This window comes from Urocitellus parryii, chromosome 5, assembly GCF_045843805.1.
Source record: "Urocitellus parryii isolate mUroPar1 chromosome 5, mUroPar1.hap1, whole genome shotgun sequence".
In the NCBI taxonomy this organism is placed as follows: Eukaryota; Metazoa; Chordata; class Mammalia; order Rodentia; family Sciuridae; genus Urocitellus; species Urocitellus parryii.
This window is the reverse complement of record NC_135535.1, coordinates 187193385-187214958: the sequence shown is the minus strand read 5'-3', so window position 1 is coordinate 187214958 and position 21574 is coordinate 187193385. Positions and strand designations below refer to the sequence as shown.

Sequence of the window (21574 nt, the reverse complement as noted above, 5' to 3'; positions counted from 1 at the left end):
CTGTTCCCTGGGCAGAGCTGGAGCTATAGCCTGGGTCGTGGGCTACTTGGAACAGGGATCTCTGTTGCCACCCAGGCAGGAAGCACTGAGTCAGTCAAGCACTTTTTGAGTATCATTGTGAGCTGTGGGGACTGGACACAGCTGAGTCCCCACCTATGGGAAACAAAGGGTAAGGACAGCATTTGCAGGAACCCCTGTGGGAGGAATCATAGGTGCCGGCCAGAACCCTGGCTCCTCCAGCTCCCTCTGAGTGGCCGGGGAATTATTGAAACTCCCAAAGCCAGAGTTCCCGCACATTTTTAAATGGGGCTGAGCACAGCGGCTGATCCAGTGGGGAAGACAGAAAAGAAACAAGTGGTTATGAAGGTACAGGGCCATCTGCATCAACAAGCCAGCCTGGGCAGGTGGGCAGGGGGCTTCCTGAGGAGGTGGCATCCAAGCTGAGACTGAGGACAGAACCAGCTCCTCAAGAGGGGGTGGCGGAGGAGGGCCTCCAGGCTACAGGGAGTCCCAGAGGCTGCAGCGGCTTCCAGGATTGGAAGAAATTCCGTCTCCCTGGAGGATGAATAAGGGGATTTTCTGAGAAGAGATGGGCCTGAGGCGTTCATTAACCATTTCCACACTTCAGCATCAGGTGAGAGTGCAGAATCTGGGGATCTCCAGGGTCCCCCCTGCCGCTGACGTTCTATGTCTTTCTGGACTAGTTGGCTATTGTAGTGGTCCAAAGAGGCAGCAGGCTGTGGGAATGGGAAGCATTCATAGACAACTGTACCCATTTTGGCAGGCACCTTCCCTGCCTATTGAGTCCAGCAGCCAGGTTGGATGGTCACCTTGAGCATCATGGAGGTCATGCAGCCCCTTCCCCATCACAGGTTCTGTAACTTGGGTCTTGAGCTTGCCTGGGGTTCCCACACCATTCTAACTTTGCATCCCAAGCCACTCAGTTTGAGACATTTGTGTGTGTGTGTGGCTCCACCTGGTGGCAATAGTGGATGTTACAGCTACAGAACCTGCAGATCCAGAGGATTGTCTGGCAAAGGTGTGTGCCACAGCTTGAGCGTGATTTGCCTTGTTTAACCAGCAGTGCTCTTCTGTGAGGCTCATGATCTTTTTTAAAAGTGAGAATTAGTTGCTCAGATTGGTTCCATAACCTCTCAGCTAGTAAGTGGCAGAGGCTGCATTCAGAACCTAAGACACCCAACACCAAGTCTGTACCCCAGACCACCACACAGGGCTGCAGGAAAGAGAAGCCCTTGAACCACACCAGGGTGATGAGCTCTAAATTTCAAAATGAGACCTTTCACCTGACAAAAAGGGCTCCCTGCTTGCTGTGGTGACCGGGAGCTGCTATGCTGAAGGTCGAGTGGAAGGGACATTCTATGGATAAGGATCTCTTAACGAAGATCCAGTCTCTTGCCCAGCCACAGCCCTGAAAAGATTCAAAGCTCAGGGCATTCCCAGGGCCAGCCCAGGCTCCCCACAGCAGCTGGTTGAGACTCTTCCCTTAGCTCAGGGGGCTCTCTGCTCTGGAGCCAGACCTCTACAGAGCTTCCTGGTGGGTACAGGCTCCCCTGATAGAACGGACAGGGAAGCTGGTTCTGGAAGCATCCAGAAAAGCCAATCCCCCTCCCACAAATCACAGGCTGAGCCCTTAATCCCCCTCCTGCCCTCTAACACGAGGCCCATTTGCCACCCAGAGAATTGTGACTCACAAGGGCCTGCAGATGGCCTTAGGCAACATAGCCCAGAGCTCCCACGAGAGGCTGTTTTGGTGGAGCCTGGCTCAGTGATAGGGCCAGAGGGAGATTTTTTTTCCTAAACAGCCTTATTAATGTATAATTTACATACTATCCACTTTACTTGTGTTAAGATTCCCTTATGATTATGCATTTCTAGTTGTGTGGCCATCACCACAGTCTAATTTCAGAACATTTCCATCACCCCCAAAAGGATCCCAGAGGGAGGTTTTCAATTCATTCAAAATGCCAGTGTTTGGGAGCTCCAGTAGCGTCCTTCCCTCTGCTTCTACCTGAGAAGACAAAGTGCTGTGTGCAGGTACTGAGCCTGCCCCACCCACTCTGGCTGCTAGACCTCCAGGAATTCTAGCCACTGCTCTGTCCCTTGCACAAACCGCTCCAAAGCCCAGGGACTAGGCCAATCAGATTACTGGTACAGCCCTAAGGTGGGCTGACCTTTGAGTGGAGGCCCAGGGTGGAGGGGTTATGTACCCATTTTGGCGGGCACCTTCCCTGCCTATTGAGTCTAGCAGCCCAGTTGGGTGCTCAACTTGAACTTTATACACAGCCCCAGGTAGTTAGGCTCCCAGGACGGCAGAAAAACACCTCAAATGCAATGCTTAGTCTCACCAAACTTCTCAGAAGGCCGGTAGGCACAGGCAGCAGACTCACAGGCCAAGCCACAAAGATGCCCAACTTGTACCCAAGTGGCAGGGGTCCTGGCAGCCCAGTTATTTAGCAAAAAATGAGAAGCCGATTGTCAGTTTGGTTTCTTATGATCATTTTTCCCTCTTAAGATGCTCCCAGGAAAGAAATGGCAGAGTGGTTAAGAGGAGTGGGGCCTTGGAGTTACTGGTCTAAGCTCAGATCCTGCTTAGGTCCCTTGCCAGCTGTGTATCAGGTGTGGCAACCTTTAATCCCCACCTAAACTCCGCTCACTCACCCCCATGTAGGCTGCCTGCCCCACTGTTGCCCCCGCCTCCAACACTAGGCCTCAGTGTGGCCCATACCAAGGATGTAATTCAACAGCTCAGCATCCAGCTTCCCTGAGAAGCTGTGGTTCCCTGAAGACCAGGACCACCTCTGTCTGGGCCTCACTGTATTCCTCCAGACAGCTGAAGGCTGAGCACAGTAGGTGTCCAGTAAATAGAGGTGGATGACTCTGAGCCTCATTATCCCCAGGAATATGACAGGGACAATAGGAGTTATTGTAAGGTCTAGAAGGGTAAGGAGAGCTATTTTTTGAATGCTCACACGGGCCAGCACTTTTCTGAGCAATATACCTGTTTTAACTCTTACGTTTACACCTATCCTATGAAGGGGAGCAGTTATTTCCCCCAGTTTATTCATAAAGCCACTAAGGCAGAGAGGTCACATGACTTGCAGAGCTGGTAAGTGGCCACGATGATCTGGCTTTTTGCCACTGGCTCTTTCTGGCTCTTCCCCATCCTGCCATGAAGTTCAGCAAGTGCTTGGCACAGGGTGGCACATGGTGGCATGGGGTCATAATGACCGGGACCTGCTGGTACTAATGCTATTGTTGAAGAGCAAAGCCAGAGACACAGATAAACAAGGCAGCTGTGTGGCTGGGCGTTTCTGGAGCCATTGGAGCAGGATGTCCTCGCATCTCTAGGGTGCTGTCCCAGTGAGAAGCAGGAGTGGGAGGTCACCTCCAGTCCCAGTATTGAGAGCATAAAGTTCCTCAGACATCATCCATCCAGCCCTGGCTGGTTACACGGCCCAGACAGGGGGACAGATTGGCCTGAGGTCAGAGACGCTGCACCAGCCTCAGGCATTTTAGCTCAAAGTCCAGGGCTCTTCCTGGCTCTTGGAGCATCTCCACGGCTGGTGTGTTGCAGGCTGCCCACGGGCCCAAGGTGAGCTCATAAGGAGACTTGAACGGGAGACAGATAGGAGGGCCACTGATCTGCCTGGCCCAGAGCAGGAGCTACGCCATGCTGGGGTCTGACTCCATTAGGCAGAGGCAGATTCCAATTAGAGAAGCTGGATCCGCAGACTGAAGAATGGAAATTCTAGGGGCACCTCGGCCTGGGCAGGAAAGGTCACTTGTGGACCTATCTACCTGGTCAGGGACCTCAGAGACCTGCATGGCTGCAGGCAGCTGCTTTGGGAGCTCAAGGACAAAGGACATATCTTCCCCATGTCAGCTCCCACCCTGCACTATGCCCAGCCCTACCAACCATGAGGACTTATTGGTCAGGTAGGGGACAGTTCATGTCCCCTGAGACACAAAATAATTCCTGGAGAGGTAGGTGTCTTGGTATGGAATCCTCCAGAAGCTGATCTCAGGATGAGGATTCAAGTTTGTCTGGGAGGTGAGAGCAGGAGCCCACAGTTCGGTGTAAGACAGGAAGGGAAGCAGCGGGCGCCAGTCACCAGCTTTCTCCTGCAGGGCCACCGCAAGGGCAGGGGGCAGGGCATCCACACACCCGTTTCCAGCCCTTCCACACAGCAGCCAGGGGGACTTGCCAAAGAGCCTTGGTGAGATCAACTCTGGTGGCTTTCCAATGTGCTTCGGGTAACTTTCAAGAGCCCTTGGTGTCCTGTGACTGGGGAGCCTGGTCCCCAACCCCCACCTCCCTAGCTCCCAACCTTCCCACCTCTGCCATCTGCCGCTCATGTTCTCCTTTGCCCCTCACCTCCTCACACCTTGCCTTTCCTCATTCAGCTGCCTTTCCTCTTCGTTCTCTGCATGGCTCCTGTGGCACCGCATCAGTTTGCTGACTTGGTCGCCTCTGCTCCCCAGGGGCAGGAGTGAGGCCGATTTCTTCTAACCTGTGACCCTGAGGCATGGCACCCAATAGGTGCTCAGCACATCCCTGTGAACTGGGAGAGTACCAGTGAAGCAGCTGGTGAAGCAGCTGGCTGGTGCTACAGGGAGGGGCCCACCCACACCCACACCCACACCCCCACCCAGGGCCCACTCCCATCAGCTAAGGCTCCAGGCTGAGACCTTTGTCACTCGCTGACTGTGGAAACCAGCCTGTGATCCCCTGAGGTCGTTGCTGGCCAAGGTCATCAGGAAGCCCCTCCTGGAGGAGGCCAGGCCCTGCATCTCTCTTCCCAAGAGGGCAGCACCAGGGACAGTGGCTGAACATGAGGCCATCAAGCAGGTCCCTTAGAGATGCTCCAGCGGGGGGCAGAGGGGACCTGGGAGAGGGTGTGGGACCTGTCGGGGTCATGTGCATGGGAAAGGCTGTCTAAAAGAGCAGCCTCCCAGGGGACTTCTGTCAAACGGGGATAAGGGAAGCTGCCACATAGGCACATTGTGAGGACACAGACTAAAGTGTGTCCGGGACTCAGTTTGGTGCTTGGCAGAGGGAGAAGGCTCCAGAAACGTAGAGCTCTCGTCATAACAGCCAGGGAATAAGAACACCACCACCAGACGGACTCCCCACCCGCCTTTGGGAGGGCCACGCAGGTGGGGCGAGCCACTCCGTGGTGGCTCCATCCTAGATCTAGCCCATGGCTTCCCTCCCCTCGTGTCCACTCTGGAGTCACTCTGGGGCTCAGGCCTGCTCCTTGGCAGCAGAAGCTCCGAGGACGTTACTTGGCGGAGGATAGAGGCAGAGGGCCAGGGCTGGCCTGCTGGCCTCTGGGATGGTGTCCCGGTCAGCAGCGACTTCTCTATAGTTGCCGTCGTGCCCACCCAGAGAAGAGGGTGCAGCGTGGACGGGACACAGGTGGAGGAGGACAGGGACAAGAAGGGTCACCAGGGCTCCCTGGTCACCCCTCCCGCCACAAGAGGGACACAGGCCTGTGTGTGGCAGGGAGCTGGTGACGTTGCAGGAGCCCTCAGCCAGAGGCCTCACCTTGGGGATCCAACAAATCAGGTGCAGCGTTCACCCCACAGCCAAACAGAAAGGGTGACCATGGAGAGCAACAGGGACTTTCATCAGCGTGGTTCTCCCTGACGGCAGAGGGGACCCCCACCCTCGCCCTGCTTTAAGGGGCTGACAGTGACTTTGGGGTTTTACAGAAAGGGGGGCTGCCTAGCTGGAGGCTTTTCACAGTCTCCAGAGCTGGGAACCTCATCAGGTGAGGCCTGCCCATCTGCACCAGGATCCGTCCAGTGAGGCCCTGTGGGCATAGGAAGGTCCCTGTTGCCCGGGGGTGGGGGTGGGGTAACCTCCACTCATGGTAAGGTGCTGTCAGTCAGACCTGTTATTCCTGGATCCAGGGCGACTCCGGGCAAAGGAGACAGAAGCAAAATGGAGGCAGAGATGCCAAGTTTTTTTTTTTTTTTTTTTTTTTTATTAGTTGCTCAACACATGACAATGATTACCTATCATACATTTGATTCAAGTGGGGTATGAATTCTTTTTTTTCCACGTGTACAGATTGCAGTATGAGATGCCAAGTTTTTAATCCCGCGTTTAGTCGCCCATCAAACGTTTGTAGGTGAAAGTGAAGTGTCTGAGTCCGGGTTAAGGTGGGACCCAGTCCAATGACCTTATTTTTACAGTCAGGGAGAGTGAGGCACAGAGAGGGCTGCCCCTGCCCAGGCCACACTGCCTGTTCAGGCAGGGCCAGGCCTGGAACTCAGGTCTCGTGGCCCCCGGGCGGGGCTGGCCTGGTGCAGGGTCCCTCAGGGCTCCCCGGGAGAGCCCTCTCCTCCACACGCCAGGAGGCAGTCCCCAGGCGATTGGGAAGCCCCCAGTCTGGCTCTGGAGCATCCCCAAGTTCCATGGGTACCCAGGCCCTTGGCTGAGAGCCCCTTTGTCCTGCATTTGGAGCGCCCGCTGCTCGGAGTGTGGCAGCCGCCTGCTCTTTGTGGAGCAGCCTCATTAAGTCCGCCTCTTGGCCCAGCAGAGAGGGTGTCAGGGCTTGGCCGGTCATTCCTGTTGCCTGGATGAATCAGTGAGGGCCCAGGCCCTTGAGAGGACCATCAGCCTGGCTTGGGCTTCAGTCCCCAGCTCGCCACACCCAGTTCTGCCACCAACCAGCCCTGTGGCCTTGGGCTTCTTCATCTATACAGACACCCCAAGCTTTGTCCCCCCCATACCAGGGCCCGTGAGGCTAATCTCCCCAGGGCCTTCCCTCCCCCAGCAGCCCTGCCCACCTTCCTGGCCTCTCCCTTGTGCCTCTAAATGGGAAGCAGAGAGCCCTTGGCCCAGCTCCCATGTCCCAGCTCAAAGTTAGACCAGGACTCGGGGGTCAAAGGCCAGCAGCCCAGGAACAAGCCCCAGGCCTGTGCTCAGCAGCGGGGCCTGGCTGTCTGTCTGTCAGTCACGCAGACCCGGCACACACACAGATGAGGCTGTGAAGCTCAAGAGCAAAGCAGTCCTCTGTCTCCCCTGAACAATCCCCACGTTGCCACCCCAGCAGGGAAACCAGGTCCAGACTCTGATTATCAGTCATGGAGGTGATGCCATCGCTCTCCATGGGAAATCTCACCCTACAAACATCGCCATGGGTTCTCCCCACAAGTTCCTTCTGAAGTCTGAGCCAGCTCCCCACACTGTAGTCCAGCCCCAGCTGCATGTCCTGCTCCCCCTGGTGCCTGCTTCCCTGAGCTGTCCAGGCCCTGTGTTCCTTGGGTGACCCCACATCCATTCCTGCCTCTGAACCTTTGCTCACACTATCCCTTCCACCTCCAGTCTCCTCCCCACCTCTGCTCTAACCTTCTAAATACGCCCATCTTCCAGGGGCTGGCTCTAGTCCTCCATTCTCTAGGCAGTCTTCCCCAACCACTCCGGACCACTGGGATGTCCCCGTCCTGAGAATTCCTACACACGCACTCTTTGACCAAGTTTTGGGACAGCTAATCACCTTTGTTTCCTGCATGTTTTTCTTGTATCTTCAATGTGCTTTTTAAAGCAAAACTGTTGTCTTCTGCTTCAAGGACAAGAATGCATCCACAGCAACCTATAGATGAGTGATGGATGGTGGATGGATGGTGATTGATGGATGGATGGGTAATGGAAAATGGATGGATGGAGCATGGATGGTGAATGAAGGAAAGATGTATGATGGATGAAGGATGGCTGCTGGATAAATGGAGGGACAAACAAATGAACTTGAAAAAAGACAAGGAGGACCTCCAAACATGGAGGGCCCTTGATGTCCTTATCTCTTGGAACTTCATAGTTGAAACCAATTACCACATTTTGTTGCCAGTCCTTCACTGGGTCTGGCATGCAGCCCCCCAGAATCCAAGGAGCGGAGGCTGGCAAAATTTGAAGTAGGATCTCAGGTAGCCTTGCAAGAGACCCACAGCCCTCCAAGGCAATGGGATGAATGATCAGTCTCCGCCCTGTTTTCCCTCTAGGAAATCATCTGTCTGTTTCTGCCACTCCTGCTTCCTAGCTCTTCTCCCTTGGACTGCATGTCAGAGTCCCCTTCTGGGTGGGACTCCTTGGAATGTGCATGGATAGGAATCCAGGCCTATCTGTTCTCAGGGTCCTAATGTGGCACCCTGAGATTGCAGCCAGGGTCTTACACAGTCCATACCCACGAAGGTGAGCTGCTCAGCACCTGCCATATTTTGGCAACCATCCACCCTCCAAATCTAGCCCTTCTTATGAACCCAGGCTGTTGGCTGAGGTCCTCTCCATGTGCCCAATGGTGTCCTAAAGTTTTGCCCGTTATCCCTCTTAATCCCCATAACAACGCTGTCAGATAGGAATGACTTATCCCCCTTTACAACTGAAAGTACAAAGAGGTTAAGTAACTTTTCTGCATCATGGAGTCATAGGTGACCGACTAAACCAGGGTTTGAACCCACCCCTCTCCCTCTTAGTTCTCTGCTCTGAGGTCCAGACAAGGTAGAGTCCATCCCTGGGCTGGAGACATTCAGGGCCTTTGCTTATAATGGTGGGACAAGTCAGTGGAGACAGACAGACAGACAGTGCTTTGTCCTTTCACTGTGGATGGAGAAGTGGTAGCAACCCTCTTGGATGTTCAGGACACAAGCTAAACTCCCAGGGGGTTTCTGGGGTCTGGGATAGCCATAGCATTCAGACTGTCTAGGACACAGATTGGGGGACCCAAGACCCCTTCCCTCCCCAGGAATTCAGCATTTTCACCCAGGCCAGGAATCTGGCCTCTCTGGGCTAGCCGCAGGGTCACAATGGGGCCCATTCTCAGAAGCCAGGAAAACACAGGCCCTGCAGAGAAAGGATGGATTCTTGTTAAACACAAGAGCCCTCAGTGCAACAATTTAGACCAGGGCACAAATGGGGGCAAAGAACGGCATTCATGCCCCTCTTCTGTCTTGCCTGGAGGTCGCTGCCTCTCCAGACCATTCCGTGAAAAGGCCCTCAAAAACCAGAACAAAAGCCTGGCTTGGGGTTAAGAGGAGCGGAAAAAATCCCCTGGCTCTCTCCAGACCCCCAGCTGACCTGAAGCCCCTTCACTCAGACCCTCCTAACTTGGCTTTGGAAGAACATGCTGGTCTTGCTGTATGGGTCTCCCAGAGGATTAGAATCCTTACAACAGCTCCATGGGTCACTGGGAGTCACGTCTTTTAGGAGTGGACAATCTGAAACCCAGAGGATTTGTTGGTATTTTTTAAACTTTTCTGCCACACACAATAAGAAATAAATTTCACATCACAACCCAATACAGAAAGATAGGTAGGTAGTCAGACACCTGAAACCAGAGCTTTACAATACAGCCTGCCCATGAGGGACTCCTTGATTATTTCTTATCTATTCTGTTTTTAAAATGCTTGTTGGAAGCTGGGCATGTAATTCTTGCACCTTAGGAGGTTGAGGCAGGAGGATTTAAGTTCAAAGCCAGCCTCAGCAATTTAATGAGGCCCTAAGCAATTCAGCGAAATATAAAAAGAATTGGAGATGTGGCTCAGTGGTTACGCTGGGTTCAATCCCCAGTACCAAAAAAAAAAAGGAAAAGGCTTGGCAGTTGGCAGTGCACCCTGTAATCCAGCAACTCGGCATGAAGGAGGAGAATTGCAAGTCTGAGGCCAGCCTTGGCAACTTAGTGAGGCCCTATCTCAAAACTAAAAAGGGCAGGGGGCATAGCTCAGTGATAAAGTGCCCCTGGGTTCAACATCCCCACCTACAAAAGGAGCTCAAAAAGTGGTCAAAATCATGAGGATGTATCTCCTTCAGGTTAACCTCTGGCCAAGGTTGTGAGCTTTCTCTCCCAGCCCTCCTACTCCAGTGCCCATGTCTCCAGCCACCGTGTGGCTCTCAAGGTCACCCCAAGTCAGCTATCTGGCACCCAGCCAGTCTCTCGAGCAGTTCCCAGCAGCAGCAGGCCCTGCAGACGGGCATCCCAGGCCGAGTGGCCAATGTCAGCCAGCAGACAGCAGGGACAGAACACGGGACTGGAAGTCTGTGTGTCCTCCTCTGCCAAGGCGCTTGCTGTGGAGGGAGAACGGGGCGGGAGCCCCAGGCTGTGGGGCTCAGTCAGAATGGCACTGGCAGGGACTCCGCCCCCTTCCCAGAGCTGGGGACACTGGAGTGGGCTTTCCTCTTCCCCCCCTTGCCTTAGCTCCCGCCTTTGCCTCTCACTCTGGGAACCTTGACCACAGGATGGCACCTCCTTTCCCCAGGGACAGCCCACTGCCTGCTGCTAGGGCATCCCCTCCTGCAGCCCAGTCCCTGGCCGGCAGGCCTATCGGGAACATTCTGGGTCATGGAGAACATTCTGGGTCAGGACTGTCCATCTAGCCTCAGGAGCCTGGGAAAGCCACTTAAACCCTCAGATTTGAGTCTCCTCATTCATAAAATGGATTAATACTTGCTCTGCCTACTTTAGAGCACTGAAGGCCAAATACTGGATACTGGGAATTTATTCTTTCTTTCTTCTTTTTTTTTTTTTTTTAACTCTCTGGGGATGGAACCCAGCGTCTTACACATGCTAGGCCAGCAAGCTGCTACTGAGCTACATTCCTAGCAGAATTTTCCAGGGGAGGGTGAAAGAGGAGAGTCAGTGCAAAAGCAGGTGGACAGAGGGCAGGAATTAAATACCCTTCACTCTCCCACACCAACTGCTGCACTTGAATGCCTGGAGAAGGAGCCCATCATGTCTCAGCAAGAGAAATGAGAGGACAAAAAAAAAAAGAAAGAAAGCAAAGGAAGAAAGCCGCTCCTTCCAGGTGTGTGCTAGCACGAAGATGCAGGGCCTGCTCCTGGGAAGGGTCCATGTGTTCTGTTAGCCCAGCACAGTGCCAATAATCCCAGCTACTCTAGAGGCTGAGGCAAGAGAATCACTTAAGCCCTGGGGTTTAAGATTGGCCTGAGCAATATAGCAAGACCCTATCTTTCTCTTTCTTATGGTGCTGGGGATTGAGTCCAGGGCCTTGTGCATTGGAGGCAAGCACTCTACCAATTAAGGTGTATCCCCAGCCCCAAGACCCCATCTCAACAACAAAAACACTAGGCTCTCCCAGTGTTTGGTAATGGACAGAGACCAATGATTGTCTTGGTGTCCGTGAAAACTCTGAAAGCAGGACTAGGATCACCCAGCTCCACCAATCTCTTACCAATATCCAGAGAGTTTCAGGGATCCGCAAGGTCCAAGTTTTGATTTGTTTTGCTTTGTTGGTACTGGGGATGGAACCCAGGGGCATTCTACCACCAAGCTACATCCCAGGTCTTTTATAGATAATGCCAGGGGAAATTGCTAAGGCTGACTTTGAACTTATGATCTTCCTGCGGCAGAATCCCAAGTTGCTGGGATTACAGGCATGAGCCACTATGCCCTTGTAGTAGCCAAGTTTCAATAGGCCTTTGCCATCTGGGTAGCAACTAAGGCTGGACACAGCATCCAGGTATGAAAGAAGAATGAATGCTATCAGAGGTGATTCCTACAGTGTGTGTCCAGCCAGGCTGCCCTGTTCTGCATGCTGCACACTTTCTCCTCCCCAAAGCTCAAGGTTCTGTGACTGTCCTCATCCTGCATTTGGAGAAATAGAGGCTCAGGGATGAAAGAAGTACCTCAATAGCCCGGATTAGAACTGCAGACTGGCTGTCCTCATGCAGAGCTGACGCATCTCCCAGGAGGAAGGGCCTAGGAATGAATGCTGTCACGTGGGGTTGGGGAGTAGGGTTCTAGGCGACCTTGGATAGATTCGAATAGGGTGCTGGGTTGGAGGGATTTCACCGCCTCTCTTCCCTAACCCACCAGACCTGTGGACCATCAGTCACAGTTTGTCCAGTATAAGCCCTGTAAGTTCCATGTTCCTGTTTTTCTGGTTCCATTGGTCACTATGCCTATGGTCTCAGTCTGTCCCTGGACCAGCTGGGGAGAAGGCCAAATGGCCTTCAAGACACAGGCTGGGAGGCCTTTTCAATTACATTAGCTTCTAGCATCGCTAGAGGGAGACGCTAGCCCTACCCTTCCCTCCTCTCTTCCTATGGCTCAGTGGGAGATGGTGATTCAGCAGCAAGTCGGAAGGAGGCTAGACTGTGACCTCCTGGGAGGGGAGTCACTGGTGGGATTGGGGCTGTCAGCATGGCTCACGGCAAGCCTTGGAGCAAAGAAGGGTTGTGGGAGGGGGTCTTGAGCTATGAGGGAACTGGACCCCAACAGAGGGCCTGGTCCTCCTGCCCAGGCCAGGACTGGTTGCAAGACCCTTGGGGGTGGGTGTGCCAGGGGTGGGGGCCCTGGTATGTGAGGGTTGGGGGGATTCCCAGCCACTGGATACCTAAGCTGCTTCTCAGCATATTCAGCAGCTAAAAATACAAAATGGCTTTGCTAAAAGGTGCCCAACCGGAAACCTCTAAGAGGTTTCCTATTAGGGCAGCGCCTGCTTGGGCTGGAGGCCAGATACCGGGTGAAGGATTCCTGGGCCTGCCATCCTGCCATTCAGTCTCAGCCTGGCTGCCCCCACCACAAGCGCTCAGCCTCACTCATTAACCCCACGTGCTTGTCAGGCCCAGGGCTCTGCCTTCCACTCTGGCACCCACTGCTGCGGGGAGGGGTGTTCACTGGGGGTTTGCCCAACCCAGCCCTCCCTGACCTTGACCCAGTTCCCCAGCGTCTCTAAACCTTGTTTTTCTCACCTGCAAGAAGAAGAGACTGCTCCACTTGCAGGGGGCGAGAGAGAAGCCCTTGGTGGGGTGGGCTCCCCACTCTGGTTGAAGGCCAGGCAGGCCAAGGGATTTGTCTGGAAGCTTCTTTGGCTTGCCAAGCACACTGTTCTTACTTAGTGTGGATGTGTCTTAGGGGTGGCTGGGGCCCAGTGGAGATTATGCAATACTGACGAGCCTCAGAATCCCCAGGGAAGCTTTCTGGAGATGAAGGTAATGGGGGTGGGGGTTAGCCAGCTTTCTAGATGATTACATTGAGTGGCCAGGCTGAGACTTACCGATGTGGTACTTGGCACAAAGCCACTCAAGGCATATGAGTTATGTCCCTTCTGCACTCCGGAGCCTCAGTGTACTCCCCTGTCACAAGGGAATAGCCTCCCTACCTCCCTACTGGGAGCTAGAAGAGAATCCTGAACAGCCCACAGCTGCACGAACAATGGGGAGAAGGGGGCATCACTGTGAGGAAGTGACCCCCTGTCTGGATTGCTGATATCCCCGGGAATATCGGGTGGCTGTGGAGTCCCAAGCCCAGGAGTCTTCTCCCAGCAGGTCCAGCAGGAAAATGGCGGGACAGAGAATAGCTCCTCATTGCCAGTCATTCCCTGCCCTTCCCTGGTGGCCCAGCCTTGCTCAGCAAAAAAATCCTGAAAAGCTAATTCCCTCCTTGGGCACAGAGAGCCCCCTGGGTGGATGCAGCCACCTGATTGTCATCTCCTCCCCATGCTTGAGCTCCAAGATAGCATTGCCAGGCAGACCTGGACAGTGTCTGCCCAGCCTCCCTTCTGGCTCAGAAAGAGGAACATGTTGGTTGGAAGTTGGGGGATTCCCCCTCCCCCTTTCCTGATGCCTTTTGGAGAAACAGTTTCAACAGATTCTCATCCAGCATTTTTTATTCCTGCTGGTAGGTTTATAAATAACAGCCTTTCCCCCATTGGGTGACCTTGGGCACTGCTAAACCTGTTTCTTCATCTGAAAAATGGGGATGATAACCCCTTCCTCTTAGTGTGGCTGGAGGGTTGACATACCAAGGGGGTTCTCAGACAGGATGAGGGGGAAGAATAGGGATTAGAAATGAAACTTTTTAGGGTTGGGGTTAGCTCAGTGGTAGAGCACTAGCCTTGTATGTGTGAGGCCCTGGGTTCGATCCTCAGCACCACATAAAAATAAATAAATAAAAATATTGTGTCCATCTACAACTAACAAAAAAAATAAAAATAAAAAAAGAAATGAAAAACTTCCTAGACTTTGTCCTAGCATTCCAGTGTAACGGGCTCAGAGCCCAGACTTTGGGAAATATAGGAGATTGTGTATGGGAGTGTCATCCCTGGCTGTACAGGTGGATTACCTTGCAGTTTAACAAGCACCCAGTGGCCTAGGTCATCCCTAGGCCTCTAGAATGGGAACTCAGAGTCTTCATGAGGTTGATGTTGCCTGTGATCTGTCCCTTCTCCAAGAGACTTCCTTTCCAGCAGGCAGATCTAGCTGACTAGTTTGGACCAAAGATGGACAGCAAGGAGGTATTTCCTCCAGTCTCCAGATAGACCCCATGGCAGCCTGCCAGTGTCTGCGTGCTAACACAACTTCAGCACTGTAAACCAGGGCACAATGGCACTTGTCTGTAATCCCATCGACTCTTGAAGCTGAGACAGAAGGATCTCAAATTCAAGGCCAGCCTGGGCAATTTAGCAAGACCCTGTCTCAAATAAAAAGGGCTCAGTGATAGAGCACCCACCCCTGGGTTCAATTCCCAGTACTGCAAAACAAAAACCCAAAGCATCTCAGGGGTCCAGAAGTTCAGTTTAGGAAAGCCACTCTCCTTCCTGGGTCCCTTGAAGATTGGGGAAGGTGTGGGGGCAGGATTTGGGAAACCTGCCTGATCCTGAATCTGGGTTAATCTCTCCCTGGAGGGCATGGGAGCCTCCAAGACAGGAGTGGAGGTTGGGAGGGGTGAGAGTCTAAGGTCATCTAACAGTTATTGTCAGTGATAGATTTTCAATCCAGTACTCCTTCAGAAACTCAACCCCCATCCCTACCACTCCTGGCCTCCCAGTTACCCCTGTAGTGTGTTTATACCCACTAACTGCCCAGATTGCCCAGCCTTAGCCTTTAAGAAGAAAGGCTGAGTTCAACATTGACCCCACAGCCAGTGTTTATCCTTCACCTTTGCTGGGCCCAGGAGAAGGTGGGGGGTGGGGGAGGAAAGGAGCCATAGTGTGCCCTAAGGCACACTTTAATCTAAGGGTCAAGGGGGTGAGACGTCCCTGTAAATTCCAGCAACTCTGGAAGGCTGAGGCAGGAGGATCACAAGTTCAAGGCCAATCTCAGCAATTTAGCGAGACCCTATCTCAAATATAAATAGCTCAAAAATAAATAGCCAGGAAGGTAACTCAGAAGTGGACTGCCCCTGGGTTCAATACCCAGTACCAGAAGAAAAATAAAAATAACAAGGTTACACAAATCTGTTAAGGGGCTGGGGGTGTTGAGGAAAACGCATCCAGCAGATGACATTTCAGTCGTGACAAGGAGGCTGAGTGGGATGGGGCAAGTGATGGAAAGAACTGGGAGGCAGAACGCTCCAGGGGTGGGGAGCCGCATCACAGCGCAGGTCCGGGTCTAGGTTTTAGCAACCTGCTTCTTGGAGCCTCAGTTTCCCTGCTCACCAAGTGCTAGGGCAGCGGCTTGCACTCCTCGGTCCTCCGAGGATGGGGGAAGGTGAACCCTCGTTGGCGGGCCGGGCTGGGGCGTGGCGGTCAGGGGTGCAGGCTGCGGGGCGGGGCGGGGCGGGGCGGGGCGATCGCTCCCGGAGGCCGGGCTGGCGGGGCCACCCGCGGGCAGCGCCGCGCGCAGTGCGTGCAGCTGCGGAGCGCTCGGCTTGCTGAGCCGCGGGCATCACATGAGCAGAGGCGCCGGGACCGACCGCAGCCCGCTCGTGGGTGCCCCGGCAGCCTGAGACCCGCAGCCCTAAAAATCTAACCCTCCGAAATCTAACCATGTCTGTCTGTTGTTGCTTCTTTTTCAGAGATTATGGCAGTTCCAAGAGGAAGTCAGGTAAGGGAGCCTCCAGGCGTTTTTCTCTCCAACCTCTCTGCCTCTTGCATGTGCCCGTTTGATCCTGCGGAGGACTTTCTGGGGGGTTGTCCTTGTCCGCTGGCGCTTTGGTCCTGAGAAGCCAGGGATATTCCAGGTGCCCCCTCCTGAGCCCTTGCCCCCTGAGATCTCTCCCACCGGGTCCCCTGGGCTCCTGGGTGGGAGCGGGGGTGGATGCATGGGGAGTGTGGGGTTGTCTCGTGACGGGCCCAAGCCCCCACAACGATGGCAGGCAGATCCCTCCCCCTTGCCCCGGGCTGCGGTGGCCACTGCTGGGCAGCTCCTTCCCGTGGTGCAGCGGTGATGGAAGGGTTAATATAGAGACGGGCCTTTTTCCCTGGAGAAGGGACATGAGGACTGGAAAGGGGTCATCCTTGAGTGACTTGAGTTTTTAGCGCCTGTATGGTGGACCTTCCCCTCCCCCAGATGCGAGCGCGTTTTCCTTGCTGCAAGCTGGGGGCTCGGCTTGTTGGCGGGCGAGACGCGTGGGAGGGGGCAGCCGGTTCTGCACAGGCCTGACAGGTGCCTAGGCCCTCCCAGAGTTTGCGAAGTGGGCGGAGACTAGGAGAGCGAGGTGGGGCAAGTCCACTGGCGGACGCTGCGTGCTGTGCGCTGACCGCTGGGGTCAAGAGTTCTCTAGGGGTGCGCGAGACTCTTCTTTCAAATGGCAAATGCAGGGGTGTGGGGTGTGGTCCCCAGGAATTAGGGCTCTGTGTTCTGGGGGTGGGGCAGGGACAGGCTGGAGCAATCTATGTTACCCGTGTGTGGCCCATTATTTGTGAGATGGTGCATCCTTGGGCAGCCATCTGAGGGGTCTGGCCCTTGAGAATGTAGGCAGTGACTTGCGGCAACGGCTCTTGTGCCCAGGTGCCTTGGTCTGGGTACAAGAAGAGGTTCGTGTGCCTCGAATGATAGCACACAGCTGCGATGTGAATTGGGATAGATGTAACTGCTGTTTTGTGAGTGTGGGTACCGTTTTTATGTGTTACGCATACAAGTGCTTGCTTACCTGCTCCCTGGGAGGAGGAAAGTTGTGCAGTGATGTGTGTGTTGGGGGTGGACATGTGTCATCCAGATAATTGTGTGCTCCAGGGGTACATTTACTTGTCTGGGTGTGAAGGCTAGGAGTGTGTGCCAGTGAGCTGGGCTAGATCTGGTGGTGGGGGCTGGAGTCTGTATTCAAGTGTATTTGTGTACCTGTTTGAGACCCATCCGGTTGTGAGGAGGGGTGTGTCCATGACTGTCAGGTAGGTGTCTGAGTTCAGGTTTGCCCGCCCACTGGGGCAGAAGGGCATTTCCTCTTATGAAGAGGAGGGTGAGGAGCTGAGGGACTTTGGTCTCATCTCAGCTGTCATTTCCAGGCAGAGCCCATTTGGGAGAGCTGAGAGGGAGGTACAAGACTGGGATTGTGTAGTGTCATGACCCCCCCCCCCCCCAAGAAACCTGTCCTGGGCCTCAGAGGTATAGTATACTGCTTGAGCCTGAGTTCAGATTCTTCCTGTGTGTGACCTTAGGCAAATTTCTTAACCTCTCTGTGCTGCAGTTTCCTCATTCTCTTTAAAACAAAGATGATAATAGAATACATGTCACATGCAAAATATTAAAGAAGTTAATGTGAAATAACCCCTAGCAAAGGGTTTGTGGATTTAGCTCCCCGGCAGAGTGTTAGCTTAGCCTGTGTGAGGCCCTGTGTTCAATTCTTAGCCCTGGGAGGGGGACTGAGGAGTAGTCCCTAGCACAAAACTAACTACCTAAGTTACCAGGTAGACACCATCGTTGTCATCATCACCTTCTGAAGCCCTGGGACCTACTCCTGGCTCAACTGTCATCTTAGACAAATCCATTTTCCACTCTGAACCTGTTTCCCCCTGTCCCTACTCCACACCCCAGGCTCTTACAGCTTAGCTTTTGAGTGGCTTCCTAAGCAATCCAGGGCCCCACCCAAGCTGCCTCCCCCAGGAAAATCCTCCTCCAGTTTCTGTGCCTTCTGCCTTCAGGCCAGGAAAAGGATGGATGGAGAAATTTAATTTACATTTGGTATGCTTATGATAATGGCCACTTAGTGTCGTGGTAGAAAGTGCCAGTGCTGGAGCCAAGCAGGAGAGTCTGACTGCTTTTGTCTGTGACCTTGTGCAGATTTCTTACCCTCCTGTACCTGTTTTCTTAATTGTAAATTAGGATAACAGTTATGCCTACCTCTTGATGGTTAACTTTGTGTGTGTGTGTGTGTGTGTGTGTGTGTGTGTGTGTGTCTGTGGTTTACATGCTAACTTGAATGGACCATTGTCCCCAGATATTTGGTCAAGCTTTATTTTCAATGTTCTGTGAGGCTGGATATATCCTGTGAGTATGTCTCTGGGTGAGATTAACGTTTAAATCAGTGGATTTTGAGTAAAGCAGATTACCCTCCCTAATGTGGGTGGGTCTTATCCAATCAGTTGAAGATCTTACTAGAACAAAGACACCCTACTCCCACCCCCAGCAAGGAGTTCTGCCAGCAACTTACATTTGAACTCTGCTGAAGCTCTTTTTCAGGCTCCTACCTACCAAACCCCACCTTCAGTGTTCAAATTCACCAACACTCCATACCTAAAATAAATCTCTTTTTCTCTATGCCCCCATGATATTGGTTCTGTTTCTTTGAAGAACACTAGGTAAATTTCACCTCTTGGTAATAGTGAAGGCCAGCTCCATTAATATCCATAAGTATGCCTAGAACATTGCCTGCTTCCTAGGAAGCTCTCCCAAGGTGCTAGCTGTTATGATTTAATAAGCATCTACTATGTGCTAGGAACTTTACATGTTTCCTCACTTGCTACTCTGAGTGATATCACATGGTGGGGGGGGGTTCCCATTTTGTAAATGAAACCTGAGGTTCAGAGGGGGTAACTGCCCAGAGTCCTGGGGAAGTATAGAATTGAGTGCATGTGTAGGGCTCTGTCCTGCTCTGTAATGAAGCTTCCTAGAGTCATTGCTGGGGTGAGTGCTGGGACCACAGACGCTCCCACCATGCCCTGCTCAAGCATAGAGCCTCTGAAGCAAGGGTCAGACAGGGTGGACTCCACTGAGGAGGCAGTTTGCAGCCTCATGGAGGAGAGGGAATGTGCCCTTGAAAACTGGAAGGCAGCGAGCGTGGTCCCACAGTCACCTGTGCTCCTCCCTGCCATGAGCCTGATTGCTCCCTGTACCTTCCCCCTCTCAGGAGCTGCTACCATTCACCTGTTGTTTAAGTCCATCATATAGGGCTCCTGTGCTTCTCTGACCTGCCAGTTTGACCTCCAGAGCCACCAGCTTCTCCCACCTCCACCATCGCTAACCCTCTTTCCCTAGAAGGCCCCAGCTTCCTACCTGGTCTCTGCTTTCACCTTTACCTGTTCCTGTCCTTCTCCACATCACAGCTAGGGGGCGCTCATACCAAATAATGCACTTGACTGCTTGAATTCCCCCAGGGACTGCCCTAATGATTTGGCCCTTGCCCGCCATCCTAACCTGGCTTCTACCCTCTTGTGCCCTCATCCTCACCCCGCACACAAAACCCCACTGAGTCCATCCTGCTCAGACGCATGGTCACCCTCTGTGCCTTAAACACATCAAGCTCATTCCTCTGTGACATCTTGAACTTCCTGTTCCCTCTGTCTGGGACGCTCTTCTTCCATCTTTCACATGGCTGATCCCTTCTTAGGATTTCTGCTTTATCATCACCTTTCAGCAAAGCCACGCCAATCCTCCACTGTCTGGCTGCTGTCTCAGGTCACTGCCTCCTTCTATATCACTGACCACCCATCAGTTGTCTTGTGGGTTTTCTTGCTTACTGTCGCCTGTCACCTCAAGAGCAAAGACCTGGGCTGCAGGGCTTTCACCAGCACCATGGCCACTGGCTTGTTGAGCAGGGGAGTTAACAGAAAAATGAAGGTGTGCCTGAATGAACCCGCCAGGGTCAGGAAAGAGGCGTCAGTCTGCCTCAAATTGGGGACATTAGACAAAAGAGGAGTTTTTCTGATGTGGCGCAGAGTGCTGCACACTTTGACAATCCAGAGAGAGCACATGCAAAGAGGTGGCCGAGGAGGACTAAGTGTGGCTTGTGTGCAGCCCAGATAGCCCAGATACTTTAGTTCACACGGAGCGCCAGCTGTCTGCCAGGCACTCTGCGAGGTGTTGAGGTTATAAAGATATATCTGGGGCTGGGGCTGGGGCTCCGTGGTAGAGCACTTGCCTAGCATGCACAAGGCACTGGGTTTGATCCTCAGCACTGCATAAAAATAAGTAAATAAGTTTAAAAATTAAAATATATATCTTTCTGAAGCCACATGGTCACCTAGCCAGGGGCACAGCAGGTGCAAGGACCCAGGGTGGGTCTGCTGGCTGCTCATAGGGCTTGTAACCAGAGTGGAGAATCGGGGATGGCAGGGTGATAGGAGTGAGAGCAGAGATGTGACTAAGGGGGGTGAGATGGAGCAGCACCCACTGAAAGGGCTGAAGGCCATTTTAGGAATTTTGACTTTCCCTGAGTAAAATGAGCCACCAAAGTGTCCTGAATTGAGGGGTAAATGTGATCATCTGACTTTCTTCTTCTTTCTTTCTGGTACTGGGGATTGAATCCAGGGGCACTTTACCACTGAGCTACTTCTCCAGCCCTTTTTATTTTGAGACAGGGTCTCACTAAGTTACTGGGGCTTACCTTGTACTTGCAATCCTCCTGCCTCAGCCTCCTGAGTCACTGGGACTACCGGAATGCACCACCTCACCTGGTGTGATCTGACTTTGATTATAGAATGATTTTTCTGGTTGGTAAGTGGAGAGCAACAGGGAGGAGACCAGTAGGGATGGCAGAGGAGTTCAGTGGAGGGTAAGACCGGTGGTATTGGGTGGACCTCACTGATGGGATGCGTGGAAGTTGGGAGGCATCTGAGCCACTTGCCTGAGTTCCTATTCTCAGGTCCCCAGGGTGCCAGTCACATAACCCTGGACAACTCTTTCACTTCTGAGCTTACCTGTTCTGGGAGAAGTGGAACCAGCAGGGCAGAGATTTTAAGGCCTTTATTGTAATGGCTGGCGTGAAGAAGGGCAGGCTGGAGTGCAGGTGCAAGCTGGAGATGCTGTCCCCAGGGAGATGTCCTCAGGGGAGCCTCAGCCCCGTCCTAGAGGCCTCTCACCTTACTGGCTCAGCCCACCCATTTATTAAGATAATTTTCCTCACTCAAAGTCAACTGATTTAATCACAACTTCAAAACTACCTTCCTCAGCATCACCTGGATTAGTGGTAGCACACCTGGGACTGTGGCTTGGCCAGCTTGACACCTAACACTGACCATCACACCTGTAAAATGGATAGCCGTAGAAACAGTGACCTGGCAGGGACATTCACGTTCCGAGCTCAGTGAGGCAATGCACTTAGAGGGTTTTGTGCCATGCCAGGCAGCAGGGGGGACCTAGTGTTATTATCTATGAGTGTTCCCCAACTTGAGCAGCTCTCCAGGAGCCCAGAGAGGCCAGAGCAGGTCCAAAGCAGAGCTTCTGCAGACCTGTGAAGAGAGGACCCCCCACCCATCGCACAGCCTTGCAGAAAGCTGTGTGGAGTTCCGAGACCGGCCACAAGGGGGCGCAGATGGTGGCCAATGAGCCTCTCAGATCATCGTGGCCCTGCGACAGCAGCCAGGCAGAGGGCCAGGTGCTCCATCCCACCAAGGAAGCTGTGAGGAGCTCCAGCTCGTTTAAATGCAAATGAGG

At 53.3% G+C, this 21574-nt stretch overlaps 1 protein-coding gene across 2 annotated transcripts in view; it reads left to right on the top strand.

Moving 5' to 3' along the window:
* Nucleotides 1–21574, top strand: part of Sh3pxd2a (SH3 and PX domains 2A) — a 215285-nt gene that overhangs the window by 114522 nt on the left and 79189 nt on the right. For both annotated transcript variants that reach the window (XM_077799000.1, XM_026401179.2), the window contains exon 6: nucleotides 15780–15808. In XM_077799000.1, coding sequence (XP_077655126.1) covers nucleotides 15780–15808 — 29 coding nt within the window. The remainder of the gene's footprint in view (nucleotides 1–15779; nucleotides 15809–21574) is intronic.